Source organism: Carcharodon carcharias, chromosome 12, assembly GCF_017639515.1.
Source record: "Carcharodon carcharias isolate sCarCar2 chromosome 12, sCarCar2.pri, whole genome shotgun sequence".
In the NCBI taxonomy this organism is placed as follows: domain Eukaryota; kingdom Metazoa; phylum Chordata; class Chondrichthyes; order Lamniformes; family Lamnidae; genus Carcharodon; species Carcharodon carcharias.
Genome location: NC_054478.1, coordinates 33186491 through 33205614, shown reverse-complemented (window position 1 = coordinate 33205614; position 19124 = coordinate 33186491). Strand labels below are relative to the sequence as shown.

The 19124-nt window shown below is 41.9% G+C and overlaps 1 protein-coding gene across 42 annotated transcripts in view; it reads right to left on the bottom strand.

The window, feature by feature from the left end:
* Positions 1 to 19124, bottom strand: part of neb (nebulin) — a 284616-nt gene that overhangs the window by 104884 nt on the left and 160608 nt on the right. For all 42 annotated transcript variants that reach the window (XM_041201321.1, XM_041201334.1, XM_041201338.1 and 39 more), the window contains 13 exons: positions 18968 to 19072; positions 18258 to 18569; positions 17846 to 17950; positions 17620 to 17724; positions 14819 to 14923; positions 14501 to 14608; positions 14288 to 14401; positions 11059 to 11256; positions 10194 to 10298; positions 4836 to 4940; positions 3693 to 3797; positions 2534 to 2641; positions 2263 to 2376 (listed from right to left, as the gene is read on the bottom strand). In XM_041201321.1, the coding sequence (XP_041057255.1) occupies positions 2263 to 2376; positions 2534 to 2641; positions 3693 to 3797; positions 4836 to 4940; positions 10194 to 10298; positions 11059 to 11256; positions 14288 to 14401; positions 14501 to 14608; positions 14819 to 14923; positions 17620 to 17724; positions 17846 to 17950; positions 18258 to 18569; positions 18968 to 19072 (1689 nt within the window). The remainder of the gene's footprint in view (positions 1 to 2262; positions 2377 to 2533; positions 2642 to 3692; positions 3798 to 4835; positions 4941 to 10193; positions 10299 to 11058; positions 11257 to 14287; positions 14402 to 14500; positions 14609 to 14818; positions 14924 to 17619; positions 17725 to 17845; positions 17951 to 18257; positions 18570 to 18967; positions 19073 to 19124) is intronic.

The window sequence follows — 19124 nt, the reverse complement described above, 5'->3', positions numbered from 1 at the left end:
CAGGAGTTGCAGCCCTATGGGTTGAAATCTAAAATGAAGGTGGATAGTTCATTGTCACTTATTGCATGACTTAGCATAAAGAATAAGAACAGTGCATTTGGTTGAAGCTGACTCTGCCTGTAATTATCAATGATCCTGGTTCCTAAAAACCCAAGATATTCTATAAGTATATCAATGGGAAGAGGATAACCAGGGAAAGAATAGGGTCCATAAAGGACCAAGGGGGCAATCTATGGGTGGAGCCAGAGGACATCGCTAGAGTGTTGAACGAATATTTCACATCTGTCTTCACCTAAGAGAATGAGGATGAAGGTATTGAACCTGGGGAGAGAGACTGTGAGGTTCTTAAGCAAATTGACATAGGGAGTGACAAGGTGTTGGAGGTGATGGCAGGCTTAAAAGTGGACAAATCTCTAGGTCCAGATGATTTGTGTCCCAGACTGCTGAGGGAAGCAAGGGAGGAGAGTGCAGGGGCTCTGACCCAAATTTTTTATTCCTCTCTGGCCACGGGGGAGGTGCCAGAGGACTGGAGAACAGCTAATGTGGTTCCATTATTTAAAAAGGGTTGTAGAGATAAGCCAGGTAACTGCAGGCCAGTCAGTCTCACGTCAGTGGTAGGGAAACTATTGGAGAAAATTCTGAAGGAAATAATCTATCTCCACTTGGAGAGGCAAGGTTTGATCAGGGATAGTCAGCATGGCTTTGTCAGAGGGAGGTCATGCCTAACAAATTTGATTTAATTTTTTGAGGAGGTGACCAGGTGTGTAGATGAGGGTAGTGCAGTTGATGTAGTTTATATGGATATCAGCAAAGCCTTTGACAAGGTCCCACATGGGAGACTTATAAAGAAGGGATACAGGATAATTTGATAAGGTGGATTCAAAATTGGCCTACTTGTAGGAAACAGAGGGTGATGTCAGAAGGATGCTTTAGTGACTGGAAGCCAGTGTCCAGTGGTGTACCACAGGGATCTGTGCTCGGTCCCCTATTATTTGTCATTTATATAAACAAAATAGATGACTATGTGGGGGGTAGGATTAGTAAGTTTGCAGATGACACAAAGATTGGCCGGGTGGTTAACAGTGAGGTTGAGTGTCTTGGGCTACAGGAAGATATAGACAGGATGGTCAAATGGGCAGATAAGTGGCAGATGGAATTTAACTCTGAAAAGTGATACACTTTGGAAGGAATAATTTGACAAGTAAGTATTCAATGAATGGCATGACAGTAGGAAGTTCTGGGGAACAAAGGGACCTTGGCGTGTGTGTCCATAGATCTCTAAAGGTGGATGGGGTATGTTAGTGGGGTGGTGAAAAAGGCATATGGGACACTTGCCTTTATCAATCGAGGCAAAGATTATAAAAGTAGGGAGGTCATGTTGGAGTTGTATAGAACCTTGGTGAGGCCACAGCTAGAGTACTGTGTGCAGTTCTGGTCACCACATTATAGGAAGGATGTGATTGCACTGGAGGGGGTGCAGAGGAGATTCACCAGGATGTTGCTTGGGATGAAACATTTAAGTTATGAAGAGAGGTTGGATAGACTTGGGTTGTTTTTGTTGAAGCAGAGAAGACTGAGGGATGACCTGATCGATGTGTACAAGATTATGAGGGGCATGGACAGGATGGATAGGGAGCAGCTGTTCCCCTTAGTTCAAGGGTCAGTCATGAGGGGACATAAGTTCAAGGTGAGGGGCAGGAGGTTTTGGGGGAATGTGAGGAAAAGCTTTTTTACCCAGAGGGTGGTGACGGTCTGGAATGCGCTGCCTGGGAGGGTGGTGGAGGCAGGTTGCCTCACATCCTTTAAAAAGTTCCTGGATGAGCACTTGGCACGTCATAACATTCAAGGCTATGGGCCAAGTGCAAATAAATGGGATTAGGTAGGTAGGTCAGGTGTTTGTCACATGTTGGTGCAGACTCGATGGGCCGATGGGCCTCTTCTGCACTGTGATTCTGTGATTCTGTGATTCTGTGATTCTGATTCTGTGATATCACAGACCATTGGTGAGGATGTAAAGCTTTTCTCCCGCACCTAAAGTAGTAAAAGCTTCTCACCTCCCCATTTTTTTTTCTGATAACCTGATTCAAGGGAGCTCCGGTAGACTCAGTCCTCAGAATGGCCAAGGACAACCTCTTTCAGATAGCTTGACCATAACAGTGTTACGTTGGCCAGAGGAGGAATCACAATCATGCTTGAAGAAGAGTGTAAGTTTAGTCAGGCCTACTCATTCTGGATTCATGGTGCAATCTGAAAACTACTTACGTCAAGGTTTAACTTTCCGACATTCAGGCAGTGCAAGGTATGCGGGTCATCCTCCACAGAGCGTGGCACAGTATAGAGAGTCTTGAACTTCTCATACTGTTCACGGTACTTTATCTGAAAGATTGAGCACACACAGTTTGACCTCATGCAACAAAAAGCCAATGGCAAAAAAAAAAACATAATCCTTTCTTATTCTTGCCAGTGCCAGGTGGATAGGAGCGTACCCTCAGCACTTGGCCTTAACCACTTTTGCTTGTGATTTTCTACTTACTGGGCTAAGAATGTCTTTCTGATTCTTGGCCAATTCTATTGAAAAGGAATCTCCTGGCATTCTATAGCTTGTTGCTTTCACCTTATCCCAGGCCAGTTTGTAAGCATTCTAGAAAAACAAAAGGTACATGATTATGTAGAAGTGGAATAAGCATTGTTTCAAGTCCAGTGACACAAGATGATTTTAATGTGGTGAGTTTGTTAATTTTGCAGGAAAGAAAAGCTACAAATATACCAATGATTATGACTTAAGTAAAAATGAATATTGTCAAGTAGGCAGGCAATTCAATAAGGTGGCAAATGCTAGCAGACACATCACATATTGTTGTAGAATGTCCACTTGTGTTTGATATCGCAAGGATGCAAATATAAACCCACAATTACATAAAGAAGGACAAGATTGGGATTATGATACTTGACTGCAAACAAAGCCTCTACCATATGCAAAAGGCTTGGATGATGCCATGTTTAGGTTTCTCAAAGTACATGAAAGAATTCATGTTATCTCTAAAAGAAAGGTGTAAAAGTTCATGCTTTCCTACCCCAATCCTGCAGCTTAAGCTTTTGATTGCCATCAGAAAACGATCCCAGTCATATGTTGCAGGAGCGGGGTGACAAGGGGAAAGGGGTCATGGGGGTGGGGTGTCTGGTGGCTGCAGATGACGTGGTGGGAGGACAAACACCTTACAATCATGACACTTGTGTAGGTTAACAATATCATCAATAGTAATTTGTGTGAGGGATAAAAGACATGGGATGCCCATAGATAGAGGCATGTCTTAATATCTATCCATAAGGACAACAGTAATAATTGTTAGTGTGAGGCTTGGTGGTTTGTCTTGCGATAATATCATTAACACAGAAATCATATTGTTCCAATCACTTCACATGTTAAGCTTGGGTGAAAGCGTTTTCCTATTATCTTTACTTTGTCCTACAACTTTCCTGGGGATGGTGATTCATGCTGGTTCGCAGCTTCATAGGCACTAGCCTCCATATTGTACATGTAACCATTCGTGTGCTTTTGCCTGGACAATGAATGCTAAATGCATCATTTATTCATTGCACTGCTGTGGGAGTTGAAAAAATGTTTGTGTTTGCCCCTGTGGTGACATTGCCCTTTTAATACTATCTTGAAATTACCTATGCAAAGAACTTACGCTGCTATAGATAGTTTTAAGATCATTGATCCTGTTGTAATCCACAGTGTCCAAAACAGTTGTGTATTTGTCCTTAATTTTTTCATAGTTCTCTTTGTATTTAAGCTGTAAGAATAAGAACAATCAGCCTTTTGGTTAACTGAAAATTACATAACTTTACATATTGCTAGCTGAACCACAAAAATCTGCCCGATAAAAATGAATATCAAAAGAAGAACATTAACTGCTATCCAAAGGCGAACCAGATGGGATCAAGACTGGGCTAGCAGAAGACCTGCTCCCCCGGCTCCAAAGAACCAAAATTGTAAAAAAAAAGTCGATGTCTCTTTTTGTGAGTTGCCACCAATTGTTCCTTGAAGGACCACTGATTAGGTTACTGTAGTTCCAGACCAACCAATGCACAAGGCAAGCTTCGTCTAGTTGATACAATATTGGGAGTGGATCCTCAGACAAGTGCTAGGAGTCCAATTTGCATATGCATAGCATCTGCCTGAATGGATGATAGAGTTAGAAATCCTTATCCCATTTAAAAATTCTTGGATAAGTACTTGAAGTAACATAACGTACAGGGCTATGGACCAAGATCAGGGAAGTGGGATTAGACTGGATTGCTCTTTTTCAGTTGGAACAGACTCAATAGGCTGATTGGTTTCCTTCTGCACCATAAATTTTCTATATTTCTGACTAATGCTTCATTCAGTCAAGCACCCTGTACATTAGGAAATCACTGACTTCCAATCTGGCAGCCAACAGATTACTGACATGAAAGATTGTTCACCAAAGCTGGGCCCCCAACTCTCCTTTCTCACGCAAATAGCAAGCATGACGAGAGCCAATTTCTACTCCAACATTCTTGTGGCAGAGTAACTGAAAGGACTTAATGCTTGTGCTGAAGGCTTAAGTTAAATAGATTCATTGTAACCTGTGCTAAAATAGCAGGAGGAGGAATACCCTATAAATTTTGCATTCATGTTTATCCACCACTCTCAGTAACAGTAGGTCCTGATACAAAAAAAAACCTCGAAGGACAATGAAAACTCACAGAGCAATGTAAATTGAAAGAGTTCTCAGATATTTGCGATCTTGACAATTAAAGTCAAAAACTATTCTGGGTTCTAGGGATAATAACTGTTAAGCACTTACATCACTTAAATGAAGGCCACTCTGGACAGCTGTGACATAGACTGGTGTATCTGTGACCACAGTGTAGTTCTCAAAATTCTTCTTTCCACTAGTTCTGTATTTATTCTGTAATAAATCAAATGTTCAAAGGTATCAAATGCTGATTTGCAGCAAACAAAATATACCATTTCAGCTCCTTAGGCACTACTTTCATCAAACTCAAGATCGCCGGTCTGACTATGCACTGGAAAATACCACTAATTTAAATATTCAATGCACATGATGTTTTTTAGCAAATATCTTCTCATCATAGCTTTGTGCTATGTTTAAATTCTTTTCCCTTCACATTGCGCCCTCCCCCCCAAGCCACAAATAATAAGTTTTTTAAAAAATTTATTCTTATCATGGGATGTGGGTGTCACTGGCAAGGCCATCATTGCCCATCCCTGAATGCCCTTGAACTGAGTGGCTTGTTAGGACATTTCAGAGGGCATTTAAGAGTCAAGCACATTACTGTGAATCTGGAGTCACATCATAGCCAGAGCAGGTGAGGATGGCAGATTTCCTTCCGTACAGGACATTAGTGAAGAAAATGGGTTTTTACAACAATTGATGACAGTTGCCATGGTCACCATTACTGAGACCAGCTTTCAATTCCTTATTTTGTTAATTATATGTAAATTTAGCAGCTGCCACGGTGAGATTTGAACTCCTGCCTCCAGAGCTTTAGCCTGGGCCTCTGGATTATTGTGATATGACCACTACACCACCAAGTACCCACAAAGGAAGAGGCAATACAGAGCCTGATCCTAGTCTTTACTTGCCCTGTTCTATAACCAGGTTATAGCGGCAAGTCCAAAAACCTGCTGCTTTATTTACCTGCTTCTCTCCCTTTACTTCTGCTCAGCATTTTATCTTAATAGCCTTGGATGAAATTAGAACCTCAGCATTTGATAAAACACTGCCCCTGTGCTACTATTTAGTGGTCCTGTCTTTTTGTACGCTAATCCACTCCTCTCCACCTGTTATCAAAGTATGTGTTGTCGTGTGGCCTTGTCGCCTATTTGAATAGAGTTCATCTGCTGACAACTTTCTAAGTGGAAACGTTAGGGCCACAATTTTCCCATTGGCGTGTGGAGACAGGCCCCGCATGCCAATGCGTAAAATGGTGGCATGGACCTGACTGCGGGCAGCGATCGGGTCCACGCCCGCCTACACCTACTCCCGCATGGCCCGCTCGACATGGGGGAAATTCTCCCCTAGGTTTATTTACAATACAGCCAGCAGCTGTACTTTCAACTCCATCTCTATCTCTACACTGACTGTGGAGGTAGCCCATGCTGCTAACACACTGGTTTACACAGATCATGTGATCTTATATCACAGGACTATTCTTAAAGGTACAGTCCAACATTTAACAAGACTATAATTACTACATTCCTCCCCCTTTAACTTTGCTGCACATATTGTATTTACAAGTATATTTATCTCACGACATTATGATATTTACACAGGTCATGAAATTTACAAGTTCAGTCTTTCAAGGGGTTTCCTGATTCATATGGAACATCTCAGCTCTACGACTTCAGATTCTTTTTCAGGAACCACATTCTCTGGAACTGCATGAACATCAGGTTCCTCAGTGGTCCTTTGCAGTTCGTGTCTTCCGCTCTGATAGAGACATCAGACATGTCAGTCCCTGGCTGAGCATCTTCCACCAGCAACTTTTGCAGCTGCTGACATTGCACAAAGCACTTAGCCACATTTTCAATATCACCATCCATCCCTGGCCATCATAGGTAGCTGCACGCTATGGTCTTCATTCGGGAGATCCCTGAGCAGGCAGTGTGTATTTCAACTAAAAGTGACTCCCTTTCCTTTTGAGGAACTATTACCATACACCACACAATAGAATGCCACCTTGACTGCTCATCTTGTGTCTTCGGTTGAAGAATGTTTCATTTCATCAGAGACTAGCTCCTGGGACCAACCATGTAACACTTGGTCTTGCACTCGAGGTAGGGCTGGGTCCCGACTCGTCCAGTCTTGGTTCAGTCTGGCCCATACTAGCGAGAAATCTAGAAAACTTAACAGTAAAATGATTTCCTGTGGAACTGGGATGTGCTCGTCATTCTCTTGTAAGGGCAGGCGACTCAGGGCATCGGCATTTGCGATGGGAATGCCAGGCCTATGTACAAAGGTGTATTCATAAGCCGCCAAAATTAGGGCCCATCATTGTATTCTTGCTGAGGCTATAGATGGCATTGCCTTTTCCTCGCTAAACAAACCCAACAGCGGTTTGTGGTCTGATACAATCGTGAAATGCTGACTGTGCACGTATAGGTGAAATTTTTTTAGACCAAAAATGATCGCGAGACCTTCCTTTTCAATCTGAGAATATCCTTTTTCAGCTGTGGTAAGCATCCTAGACACACAGTCTATTGGCCGCTCTGTGCCATTATCCATTCTATGAGATAGTACCGCTCCCACTCCTTAGGGAGGTGCATCACATATTAACACCAAGTCTTTCATTTGGTCATAATGCACGAATAGATTTGGTGAGTGTAAAAGCTGTTTCACTTTCATGAAAGATTCTTTTTAGGGTGCCTCTCAAGACCAGCATTGGTTCTTTCCTAGCAGTGAATGCAGAGGGGCCAGAACTGTAGATAAATTAGGTAAAAATTGCCCATAATAATTTATCATTCCTAAAAATGATTTAGGTTCAGAGGTGTTCTTGGGTGCAGGTGTCCCTCTTATTGCTTTAACCTTCTCTGCAACCAGGTGTAACCCCTGAGAATCTACCCGGTGGCCCAAGTAGATTACTTCCTTTGCTTGAAAAATGCATTTTTCCTTTTGTCAGTCACACTTCTGCTTGTAAAAAGCGTTTTAGGACTTCCTCTAGGTTAGCCAAATGTTCCTTTTCAGTGAACCTAAGTAGACTACAACCTGAGGTAGTCCCTGCAGTAAGCTTTCCATTGTTCTCTGAAAGATGGCACAAGCTGAGAAAACATTAAAAGGCAAGCATGTATATTGGCACAACCCTTTGTGGTTATTAATTGTGACAAATTTCCAGGAGGCATCATCCAACTCTAATTGCCGATATGCATGACTCATGTCAAACTTTGTATATGTTGTCCCTCCTGCTAGCTTGGCAAATAGATCTTCAATTTTTGGAATGGGGTACCTGTCCAGTTTGGCTGCTCTGTTGACCGTTAGTTTATAGACCCCGCAAATTCAGACACTTTGGTCTGGTTTAAGGATGGGGACTAATGGTGCTGCCCATCCTGAGAACTGAACCACTTTTATGACACCCAACCTCTCTAGCCGGTTCAGCTCAGCGTCAACCTGCTCTCTCAGGGCGTATGGCACCGGTCTTGCTTTCATGAAGCGAGAGGTTGCTTCTGGATCCACGTAAATCTTGGCCTACAGGCCTTGGATTTTTCCCAGTTTGTCCCTGAAGACGGTGGCATAGTTTTTAAGCGGCTCTGGTAGCCCACTTGCTCTCAACTGGAAGATTTCGGACCACTTTAATTTAATCTCCTTTAACCAATCTTGCCCAAGAAGCTTGGCCCTTCACCTACTACCACCATCACAAGCAGCTGTGCCGATTGGTATCTATAAACAGTTACTCTGCTGCTACCTTTCGCTTGGATTTCTTCGCCTGTGCACGTTTTCAACTTGGCAGGTGTTTGTTCCAAATTTAATTGATATTCACCATTATTTAAATATCTGAAAGTGTGTTCTCCAATTACAGTAGTGGAAGCCCCCATGTCCACTTCCATTTTTATTGGTTTACCATTCATTTGTACCATAAAAAATATTGGCTCTGTCTTCCCCACTTTCATGTTAAACAATGAATAGATGTCAGAATTTGCTGTTTCAGGATCTTCTACACTGTAGATTTAATTGGGCTTCTTCTGTTGTTTGCAAGCCTGTTTAAATCTCTCTTTGCACTGTCTCAGTATATGTCCACTTCTGTGACAAAAGTAACATTCTACTTTTTTAAACTGCCATCGATTAAAGTTGTTCTTTGATTTAACTGCTAAATTATTTCTTCTTATTTTTCAGATAGTGGGGGCTGTTTCCCGCTTCGCGGCAAAGTCTCACTTTCTCGCTGATTGTTCCTGCCCGATTTGGAGTACAGTATCGCTTTGCGCCCCTTATATTGCTTGTGAATCTCTTACAGCGCTTTCCATGGCCAGCCCTGTAAACCTTCTTAAAAGCCAGATTCACCTCAGCCGGCCAACTTCTCTGAATAGTGTCTTCTTTCAGACCACACACTAAACGATCTCTGAGCATGTCATTCAGAGTCTCACCAAACTTGCAATGTTCCGTTAATAGCTTCAGATTCACCACATAGCTAGCAATTGTCTCACTCAGGCTCCATTTCGTGAATTGAGCCGGAACCTCTACATCGTGACTGAAGGCTTGGGTTGAAAATGTCCCTCCACCAATTCCCCAAAGTTCTTTGAATCTGGGGCACTGGGTACTTTCAAACTTCAAATCAAACCGTAGGTTTTGCTCCCACAAGTACTCAAGAGGATCGCTTGCCTCTTCTCTTCCCCCATGATTTTGTTCACTTGAAAGAAGAATGTGAGGTGTTCTATAGACTGAGACCAATCATCTGTGGCTGGCTCAAAGAGATCAATTCTACCAAATTGTGGTATTTTTGGTGAGTATATCTGCTGCTATTTTAAACGGACGTTGATACTCACAGTTGCTGGGCGAGGTACAGTACCAATTGCAATTTATCTTGATTTATCCTCATTACCAGTTTGTTGTAGTGTGGCCTAGTCACCTATTTGTAATAGAGTTCATCTGCAGACAACTTTCTTAGTGGAAACATTAGGTTTATTCATAATGCAGCCAGCAGCAACTACACGTGTGCTTTCAACTCCACCTCTGTCTCCACACTGTCTGTGGAGGTAGTCTATGCTGCTAACACATTGGTTTACACAGATCATGTGATCTTATATCACAGGACTATTCTTATAGATACAGTCCAACATTTAACAAAACTATAATTACTATAGTAAGCAACTAAATCAACTATTTCACAATGTAAGTAATGTGATTTTTTTTACCAGATGCTATGTAAGTTCTACTGCATACCCAAAGAGGCTGCTTTAGGTCCTGAATTCAAATATTCAATTCAAGCCCAATTCAAAAAGGCAATAGCAAAAGAATGTTGTGCATTCTATCTGAATTCTTTAAATAACATACAAACTCACAGCACACACTAAGCTGGCATTCATATTTTTTTCTTGCTAAATTTTTGCTGAACTGAGCTTGATTTATGCTGCACAGGTTTACCCATATCCTGGCATTCACTTTATCAAACTTCAAAGAATAGATGCTTTTCAGCTAAATATGCCTTACTTCACTCTGTAGCTCATAGGACTTTTTGGCTCGTAGTATTTCTGGAGTGTCCCAGACAAAACAACCAATGCCCTTCAGCCAGTTCAGGTCATCCTTGTATACAAACTGTAACATGGAAAAAATAAAATCAGCAAAAGTCAAAGTCTCATTCTATCGGCCCTTTTTAATTGCACTGATACCAGTCAGTAAAACAGCCACAGAGCAGTACTGCATGGCCAGACATAATTTGTTCTGAAAAGAGAATTTTCAAGGATTTTGAATTCCTTCGAAAATTTCTGTGGCACACAAACACCAAGTTCAAACAGTAGCAAGCGTTCTGTGTTACTCAGAGGCAAAGGTGAATGGTAGCTACATAGTAATATCACGGGCTTCTTAATTTTGTGGACAAAGTACATGGATTAACAATAATACCTTCAACTTGTTCCATTTTAATTGGATGTCCCAATGTTAAACAGTGCCATTAAGAAAAGCAGCGGGGACAAGACTGCCAAGCTGACAAAACCACCTGGTTTGCAGGTTCCACAGAAAAACATGGTTCTGCCCTGCGAGTGCTGTCTAAATTCCACCATGGTTGAGAGACATGAAACTGTTCATCACACTCTATAATCCATATTGTTCAACACCAAATATAAAATTACAATGATTAAGCTGCTCCCCTTTTATAGTAGGATATACTTTTGCTTGGCTTTCAATGTTCATTCAAATCACTTTAAAGGATTCCTGTTGGCCCAAAGTGATTATCCACAATATTAGTGACAGTCACAGACTCCAGCATAGATCCTCCACTTGGACATGTAAGTCATGTCTCTCCTTAGTGCCCACCATTTGTGGTTCAGACCCATGGATATATTAAATTCATACGTACATCACTGAAGATCTCTTGAGCTCTCCTAGCATGAATTACATCATGCTTGTCAGGCAGGCAGGTCCAATGATGAAGGTAGGTGCGGTATTCAATGTCGCTGAGGATATGCTGGCATCTCTTTGCCACAACATTGCTAATCATGTCTTTGGGGATGTGAAGTTCGCACTTAGTATTTTCATAACTCCTCCTGTAATCCAGCTAAGAAAGCAAACAATAATAGTGTAAAATATGGGCATAGAGTGTAATATTAAATACCAGAAATAATCACTAACATCCTTCCTGTAATACAAACGTGCTTGGCCATTCTTTAGTGCTGTGAATGCTTAAGTGATCATTGGCAGGGAGTGTTGAGCAAGCTATTTGATCATAGAGAGTGTTAAATCCAAGCCCAATTCTATTCTCAACAAATGACTATTTACATACACATCCAGCAGAGAATCAGAAACAAGAATCTTGACTGGATTTCCCCTCCTAACCAGAGCGACAGGTACAAACTGTATCACATAATCATAGTCTCAATGAAAGGGCTGTGCAGCCTACATTCACTGCCTGAGCATTCTGTTGCATAGTAATTGGTCTCCTTATGGCTGTGCTTAATAAATGGACCAACATTTTAGGCTCCAAAGGCAGCTGGCAGTCATGCCAAAAAAATCTAAATCCAAGGCAGATCAAAAGAAAAGTTTTCCTAAAATGCATAAAATGTATTTGAATGTGCAGTTCTTCCAACCATCATACAATATAATCTGCTCACTTAGCTTATTAGTGTGTGAGGACTACGATTGTACACATCCAGCAGATGTTATGAAGTTATTCTATAGAATATGTGCAATGATGTTATGGATATTGAAATGGATGTTATCCATATCTGCACAGTATGATATCTTGTACCAGTTATCATCCAGTTCATAAGTCCACAAGACATGACCAAGAGGGAGGGATCGGGAGCTTACAGGCAGACAGCCTCCAATACTGTACGGCTACACTGTACGCAAGGATGGGGGTGCCTAGTGAAAACTTCCCATCTGAACTTGTCTGTGTCCCCCACATCCCGATCCACATGGGACAGCAGCCATACCCTGCTCAGTGCCTCCCTGCACACTATAATTGAAATTGGAAACTCAGTAAGATGTGGAAATAGAGTGTGCATTACTAGACTATGAAACTAGTTTTAGCTTGCCATCAAACTCCAGCATCTTACCTCTACTTAGCAGCTTCTATACATGAGTCATAAAAATGCTCCACGCAATATGAAATATATTAATACTAAATATTTTTGTTTCATAACCTTGATTAGTGTTTTAACAAAGGCAATAACTAATTTAAAATAAATAGGCTAAAACCTCTGTTTATATAACAGAATATCACAGCATTAGTTCTAAACTATAGTCTATGTGAATTCATACCATAATTATCATATGGCAATACAAGTGCTTGGTATTTAATCTGCAGCCCCCACTTAATCATAAAGTTATGATATGAAAAGAAGAATTAATGAACAATACAGAACTCGAATACAGCATCGTTTCCCAGTAACGTTCATCAAATGCACAAATTATTGTGTCACATTCAAGGTCAAAAGGCATTTGAGATTTCCCTCAGAAACGAGATAATTGGAACTAAGTGCTTACTTCATTCTTTTCATCTGTCGTTTGAAGTAACAATGGGCCGAGTCGGATTGCTAATCTGGTCCTTTTTACTTACCTTGGTCTAGAGCTGCACATTTCTTGTCCAGACTTCCGACCCCATCCTGCTGAGAAATCTGCATTGAAGCTACTCCTGGAGGCCTTCTGTTCAGTTGCAGGATCACTGGGGGAAGTGAAGCCGCACCCCCTTTTTATGGCACTAGCAGCCGTAAAATGGTAAGTTTAAATGTCCCAGCCACTTTGACAGGAGAGAAGGTAAGTCCATAAGATAAGTGAGTGAGGGGTTAGGGTGGTCGGGGAGGGGTGTGAATGGAGTGGGGTCAAATAGTTGGGGGTGGTGGGGATAATTTGAGGGTGGGGTTTGGTGAGTCGGGTGGCCAAGGTGGGTGGGGGATAGTTGGGGTGAGGGGTTAGTCGAAGGATTCAGTGCAGTCATGGGTTGGGGGGGTTAGTTGGGTGGTCAGGGGTAGTCAGGGGTGGGAAGTGGGATCTGGGGAGTGGGGGGGTAGACGGGTGGTCAGAAGGAGTAGGGTGTTAGTTGGGGGGGTAGTTGTATGGTTAGGAGGTTGGAGCGTTGTCAGGGGGTAGAAAGGGGGCTGGGGGTAGTCAAGGGGTAGGGGTTAGTGGTGGTTGGCAGATCAGTAGGGTAGTCAGGTGGTCAGGGGATGAGCGGGTTAGTCAGGGGGGTGGAGGGGCAGTTGGATAATCTGGGGGTAGTTGGGGGTGGGTGGGTGGGGACTAGTTGGAGTGCCAATGAGGGATTGGGGGTTGGTAGTATAGTTACCCAGGTGTTAGAACTGGTTTTAATCCTTCTTACTTTTCCTAGGTAACTATTCTGCTAAGAGAGTCAGAACCATCCAAAGTCTCCAACTTTAAATAGGAGTTTCAGATGGTTCCAGGTGCAGAGTAATTGCCCAATGGAAGTTGAAGCTTCCAGGGAAATTCCCAGGCAGTCCATCCAGGGGGGGTTCCTCCATTGCAACTTCTGGGGTATCTCTGGGTTACGGCCTTCTGGGGAGAAATTAAGGCGCCAATGTTTGAATTGCTCTGCTAAATATAATGAAACCCCCACGATGACTTGAGAAATAATTGCTTAAATCATAGGCGTGTAGGAACAAAAATAGATCATTTAGCTCTTTGAGCCCGTTGCCTCATTCAACTAGATCATGTATCTTATCATAACTCTGTACCTTAACTTCATTTACCAGGTTTGGTCCCATGTTCCCTAATATCCTGACTGAACAAAAATCAAGGGTGGGATTTTCTGGTCCCAAAATGCCCACCTAAAGTCAACAGACTGTCCAAGTTTTCCGGCCCCACCCATGACAATGCCCGCTGCTGGCGGGACCGGAAGGTCCTGGGCCAAGAGCGTTGTAGGAGATAAACTTGCAAAGTAGGTTTGTATTTGTGATTTGTAACAATGGCCGGGATTTTCCAGCCCTGTCACAGCCGGGACCCACCACGGGTGAGACGGCGGCCCAGCCAGAAGTCCCGCCAAATGAAATACTGGGTGAGAGGACATAACCAAACGATAATTTAATGTCTTTGATTATTAAACAGGTTAACAATGTTAAAGTGGCACATACCATGTTCCTCATTTTATCCATAGCCATTGCTTGGATTACTGCAGGGAAGTCCTTGATATCTCCTCCTGCCAGGTAGTGTCCCTTGAACTTTTCATACAGCTCCTTGTACTTCAGCTGCAAATCACATTTATGTTTACATTAATAAACATGCCTGCTGAATGAATGCCACAGTCAAAAAAAATGCAAAGGAAGAGAGAATTGGTCTATACTTACATTACTGCTTACATTGTCAGCATGCTTAGCAACAACCAGAGGCAGATAGTCTGGAGGCAAGCTGTATCCTAAAGCTTTGTTACTCTCCCAGTCGTCCTTATAAAATTTCTGTAGGGTATAAATGTATTATAACAAAGAGATGAAGGCAAAAACAATATAGTTAGATAACAACTGCATCAATCTGCATGGCTTCTTCCAATAAATGAAAAGTTTAGTTCTTGATAGTGCTAATTACATGGTGCAAAAAAATTAAAAAGCAGCAACATGAACATATAATCATTGAGTTATATTTTCAAAATAAAACATATGAAAGCTCACCTCACTAACATGCTTTGCCATTTCTCTTGAATGAGCCAGTTGAGGTGTGTCAGCGGCACCGATGTACTTGCCCTTGTTAAGGTTAAATGTCTCTTTGTACTTCAACTGATAAAAATAAAACCAGCAACCTTATTAAAATCAAGGCATTGGAACAATAGCTTCAACATCCAACATGGAAACACACTAGGTTTGAGAAACCTAGCAAACTGAGAGTAAAATCACAAATGTAGAAAATAATTGAAGCTCAGAATGCAAAGTTGATTGCATGAAATATCAGCAACAACACTCACTTATTCACTTCACTCACTATGGAACTATGCAATATCCTATAGATAATTCTCAAACTATTAAAGACTCCTAATCAGCTTGTCAAAGTGAGGGAATATGTCAAAGTGAGCATTTTACAAGCCAAAATTGACCAATACAGCATCAGAGGAACGTATTATTATAAATGCCTTGTTCATGGTCCATAGTAATATTTTAATGGTAATTCTTAATTCTGCAAAGATTAGGGTTTAACTGCAGAAAATTGAATTAATGCAACTAAAGCAGAAAGGGGAGATCATAAAACAGCAGGTGGGCTTACATATCTGGAGAATTAGAGATGTGTTGTCGACACTGCTTGCAAAGAAACGTAGCCCAAAGAGTTGTTTAGTTTTGGGAGTTAAAGCTACAATTAATTTAAAAACATTCAGTCAGTGAGCCCACGTCATCGTGGACATGGGTAGAGTTTAAGAAAGTTCCAGAGTTTCAACTTATCTGTGGGCAGAATTTTTCCCCTGCTGTGCGGGCTTGACAGGGGTGGTCGGGAAGCCAACTGCTACCCGCAATCGGGCCCAGAAGGAAATTTCATACTGGCAAGCAAATTAAGGCCAACCCAGCGGAAAACGCGAGCGACAGAGCTGAGCACTGCCTGTGCGTGGGGTGGGGGGGGGAGGGGGGGGGATGATTCCGAGCCAGGCTAGTACAACCTTCACACATAATCTCCCTGAGGCATAATCTACATGATCTCCCTGAGGCATAATGTACATAATCTCCCTGAGGCAGAGAGCTACCTCAGGGGGATGAGCTGATTTTAAAAAAATGCAAAAGTTTATAAATGTTTTGAAACATGTCGCCCTCATGTGATTCTGTCACATGAGCAGGGACATGTTATTAATGAAAAAATAATGTTTTTATAGTATTTTTTATTTGCTTTTGGAAACCTCATCCCCACCATGGATGAGGTTTCCAAAAAAGTGCAAAGGCCGCTTGGCCTTTTCACCTGCCCACCAACCATAAGGTTGGACGGGCAGTGGAAAATTTACATTAATTACCTTTTTAATGGCCTTAATAGGCCTTTTAATTGTCGGCGGGTGCGCTGTCAACTCCGGCGCATGCTCGCCGACTGAAGTTTGTGCGAGTGCGCGGTGACTTTTTGACGCATGCCTGTTGACATTGGTGCACGCCCACCCGTGGAGCTAAAAATGTTACCCTATGTATTCGCTTGGGAAAAAGCCCTGCCAAAAAGGTATTGCTGTTAACAGGCTCCAGGCAGCAAAAGTGTTGCTGTCAGCTGGCTCTTTGTAACTGGGGCTCAGGAGAAATCCCAGGAGCCATTTTAGTCCTGTATAGTTAGATCTCAGGAGAAGTCCTGGGGAGCTCAGAAAGTGGTAAATGGTCACTGGTTCCATTCAGGAAAGGGTAGGGCTCAGAAGAAGGCCTGGGAGTCATTTATAATTTGGTGCAGCTGGGGAGATGGGAGCTTAGTGAAATCCAGCGACAGTGCCAGCCCAGTGAAGCTAGCTGGCTGTTAAAGAGCTAAAATTGCATCAGTAAGTAGAGGTTGGAGTGCAGACTTGGAAATCCAGTGGAACAGAGCCGAGGGAGATTTGACTGATACCTTGGGAGGTGTGCAGTCACTGAAGCAATCCAAGTTGGAGTGGTTTTGTGGGAATTCAGAGGCTTGGTCTTTGAAAATGAAACGATTGGAGTTCCTATTGAGGTAGGCAGAGTTTCAATGAGATTGGTTGTGTCACAGTGGTTGCTGACGTCTGGGTGGGTTGCTGAGAAATCTATGTCTTGTTTGCCTTTGTTATTTATTGTACAGTGTGTTGTGCTCGACCATAGTTTGCCTGTTAATTTACATGTACCTCATATTAACCCTGAATGTTAGAGTATAGGATAGATATTGTAAATTGTTTTAGCTTTTTGATCTTCTCAATTTTTTGTCTACATTAAACAAAATATTATTGCCCTAATCCAGGTCTCACCAAAAACTTGGAGGTCTGGTCTAAGATCATAACATTATGAAGAAGAGTAGGTCATTCAGCCCATCAAGTTTGCTCCATTATCTAATTAGATAATTGCTGCTTGATCTATACTAACTCCATTTGTCCATTTTTGCTCCATGCTCTTGATATCCTTACCTAACAAAAACCTATCACTCCGTCTTGACAGCTCCAAATGCTGCTGCATCCAGAGCCTCTTGGAAGAGGGAATTATATATTTTCAGTATCCCTTGAGTGAAAAGATTGCTTCCTGATTCTCCTCCTGAAGGATTAGCCACCTTGGTTAAATTAGCTGAACTTGAGCTATGTATTTACAAATTGAAAATATGGTTTTTAGTAGTAAAATCTGGCTTTCAGTACAAAAATACGAACATGTAAAATTGATAGGCAGAAAAAGATCAACTTGTTCCTCAAGTTGTATCAAAATACAAGGCACATTGACATTCCTGTTCCTGTGATGTTGGCTGCCCTCCTGAACTACAATTCCAAAATGCATTAGGTGCTCATTGTAAAATGCTGAGAGACACTTACATCACTGAAGTTGGTTGCATTTATCTTAGCCTGCACCACCTCTGGCGGGTCAGTAATTGAGGTAAACTTGGCAAAGTTGGCAATAGCCTTTTCTTTATACGCGTTCTGAAAATGAAAAGAGGCAAAAGACAGTGTCAATGAAAAAACATTTTATGCCAATGAAAAGTATGGAAAAACTCTAGTAAAACAGTGAAGTGCCAAAACATACAGGAAAAGCTACACTTACTTCATTTAATATTGCCTGTGCATGTTTCACTTTATTATGGTCGACTGAACCCAGGGGAATCCAACCACAACCACGTATCCATTCAAGATCGGACTTATACAAGTACTAAGAAGAAAAGAATGACAAATGAGAACAAGGGTAAAGTTAAAAATAGCAAAACTGAAGTGAAATACATTCTGCTTTTGAATCCTTCTCAATTCCCCTATCCAGCAGGTCTTAGTCTGGCCATTAGACTAATGGTACAGCGACTGATGGTGACAGAGCAATGCAGGTGTACCAGATTGCGTCACCTTATGCCATCCCCAAATAGTAGTTCAACAGGGCAGGATTGATAGAGGTACCCAGGACAAATTGGCAAGGTCCCAAAGAAATGCTAGTGTCCCCCATGAATCATTAATGCACTAATACTCACATCGCTCTGCAATTCATAAGCCTTCTTTGCCTGGATCACATCACTCTGGTCTGGCAGACAGGTCCAGTGGCGTATGTAATGTCTGTAGTCAATGTCGCTGACCAGGGTCTGGCATTTCTTGGCCAACAAGATGCCCAGCATATCGACTGGCATGTTGAACTTGGCCTTAGTTCTCTGAAATTCCTTCTTGTACTCCCTGTCGCTCTGCATCTTGCCTACATGCATAGACCAAACCATTTTGGGGTCATTGTGAACGTTAAGGCATCCAATGTGATGGCCACGCTGCCTGACGTGCTCAGCTTTATATTTTAGCTAGTGAAAAAAGGCAATGAGGTATAACCAATTAGCTGCAGAACAATTAGATGAGAAAAAGAGAAACTGAAGTAGTGGAAGCCAATCTGCATTAAAGGAATAATCAGTAATCATGAACAATTTATAAAGCAGGCTTCATTATTTTACTTGTAGCATTACCTACTACTTAGTAATACATAGGTTATCACAGTTTGGGAATTCCAATAACAGAAAAAGCCAATTCAGTTGGACATATTGCTCAATGATTGTAACCTTGTCCAGAAACCATCACTCTATGGTGCAACAGAGTGACTGTCTAACCATTACATCTTCTTAACAGAAATTACTCAACTTTTCACTGAGATACTTGTGTAACCAGGTAATTAACTGATAGAATTACTGTTCTGAACAAGACCCACCTCACTTTGTATGTTTTGTGTCAACTTGGCATGACAGATTGATACTGCATCGGCTGGCATAGTGACATTGGATTTTAGCTTCTCCCAACCGTCCTTGTACAATTTCTAAATGGAAGGAACGCAATGTAAGCATTAGACAAAAGATGACACAAATCAG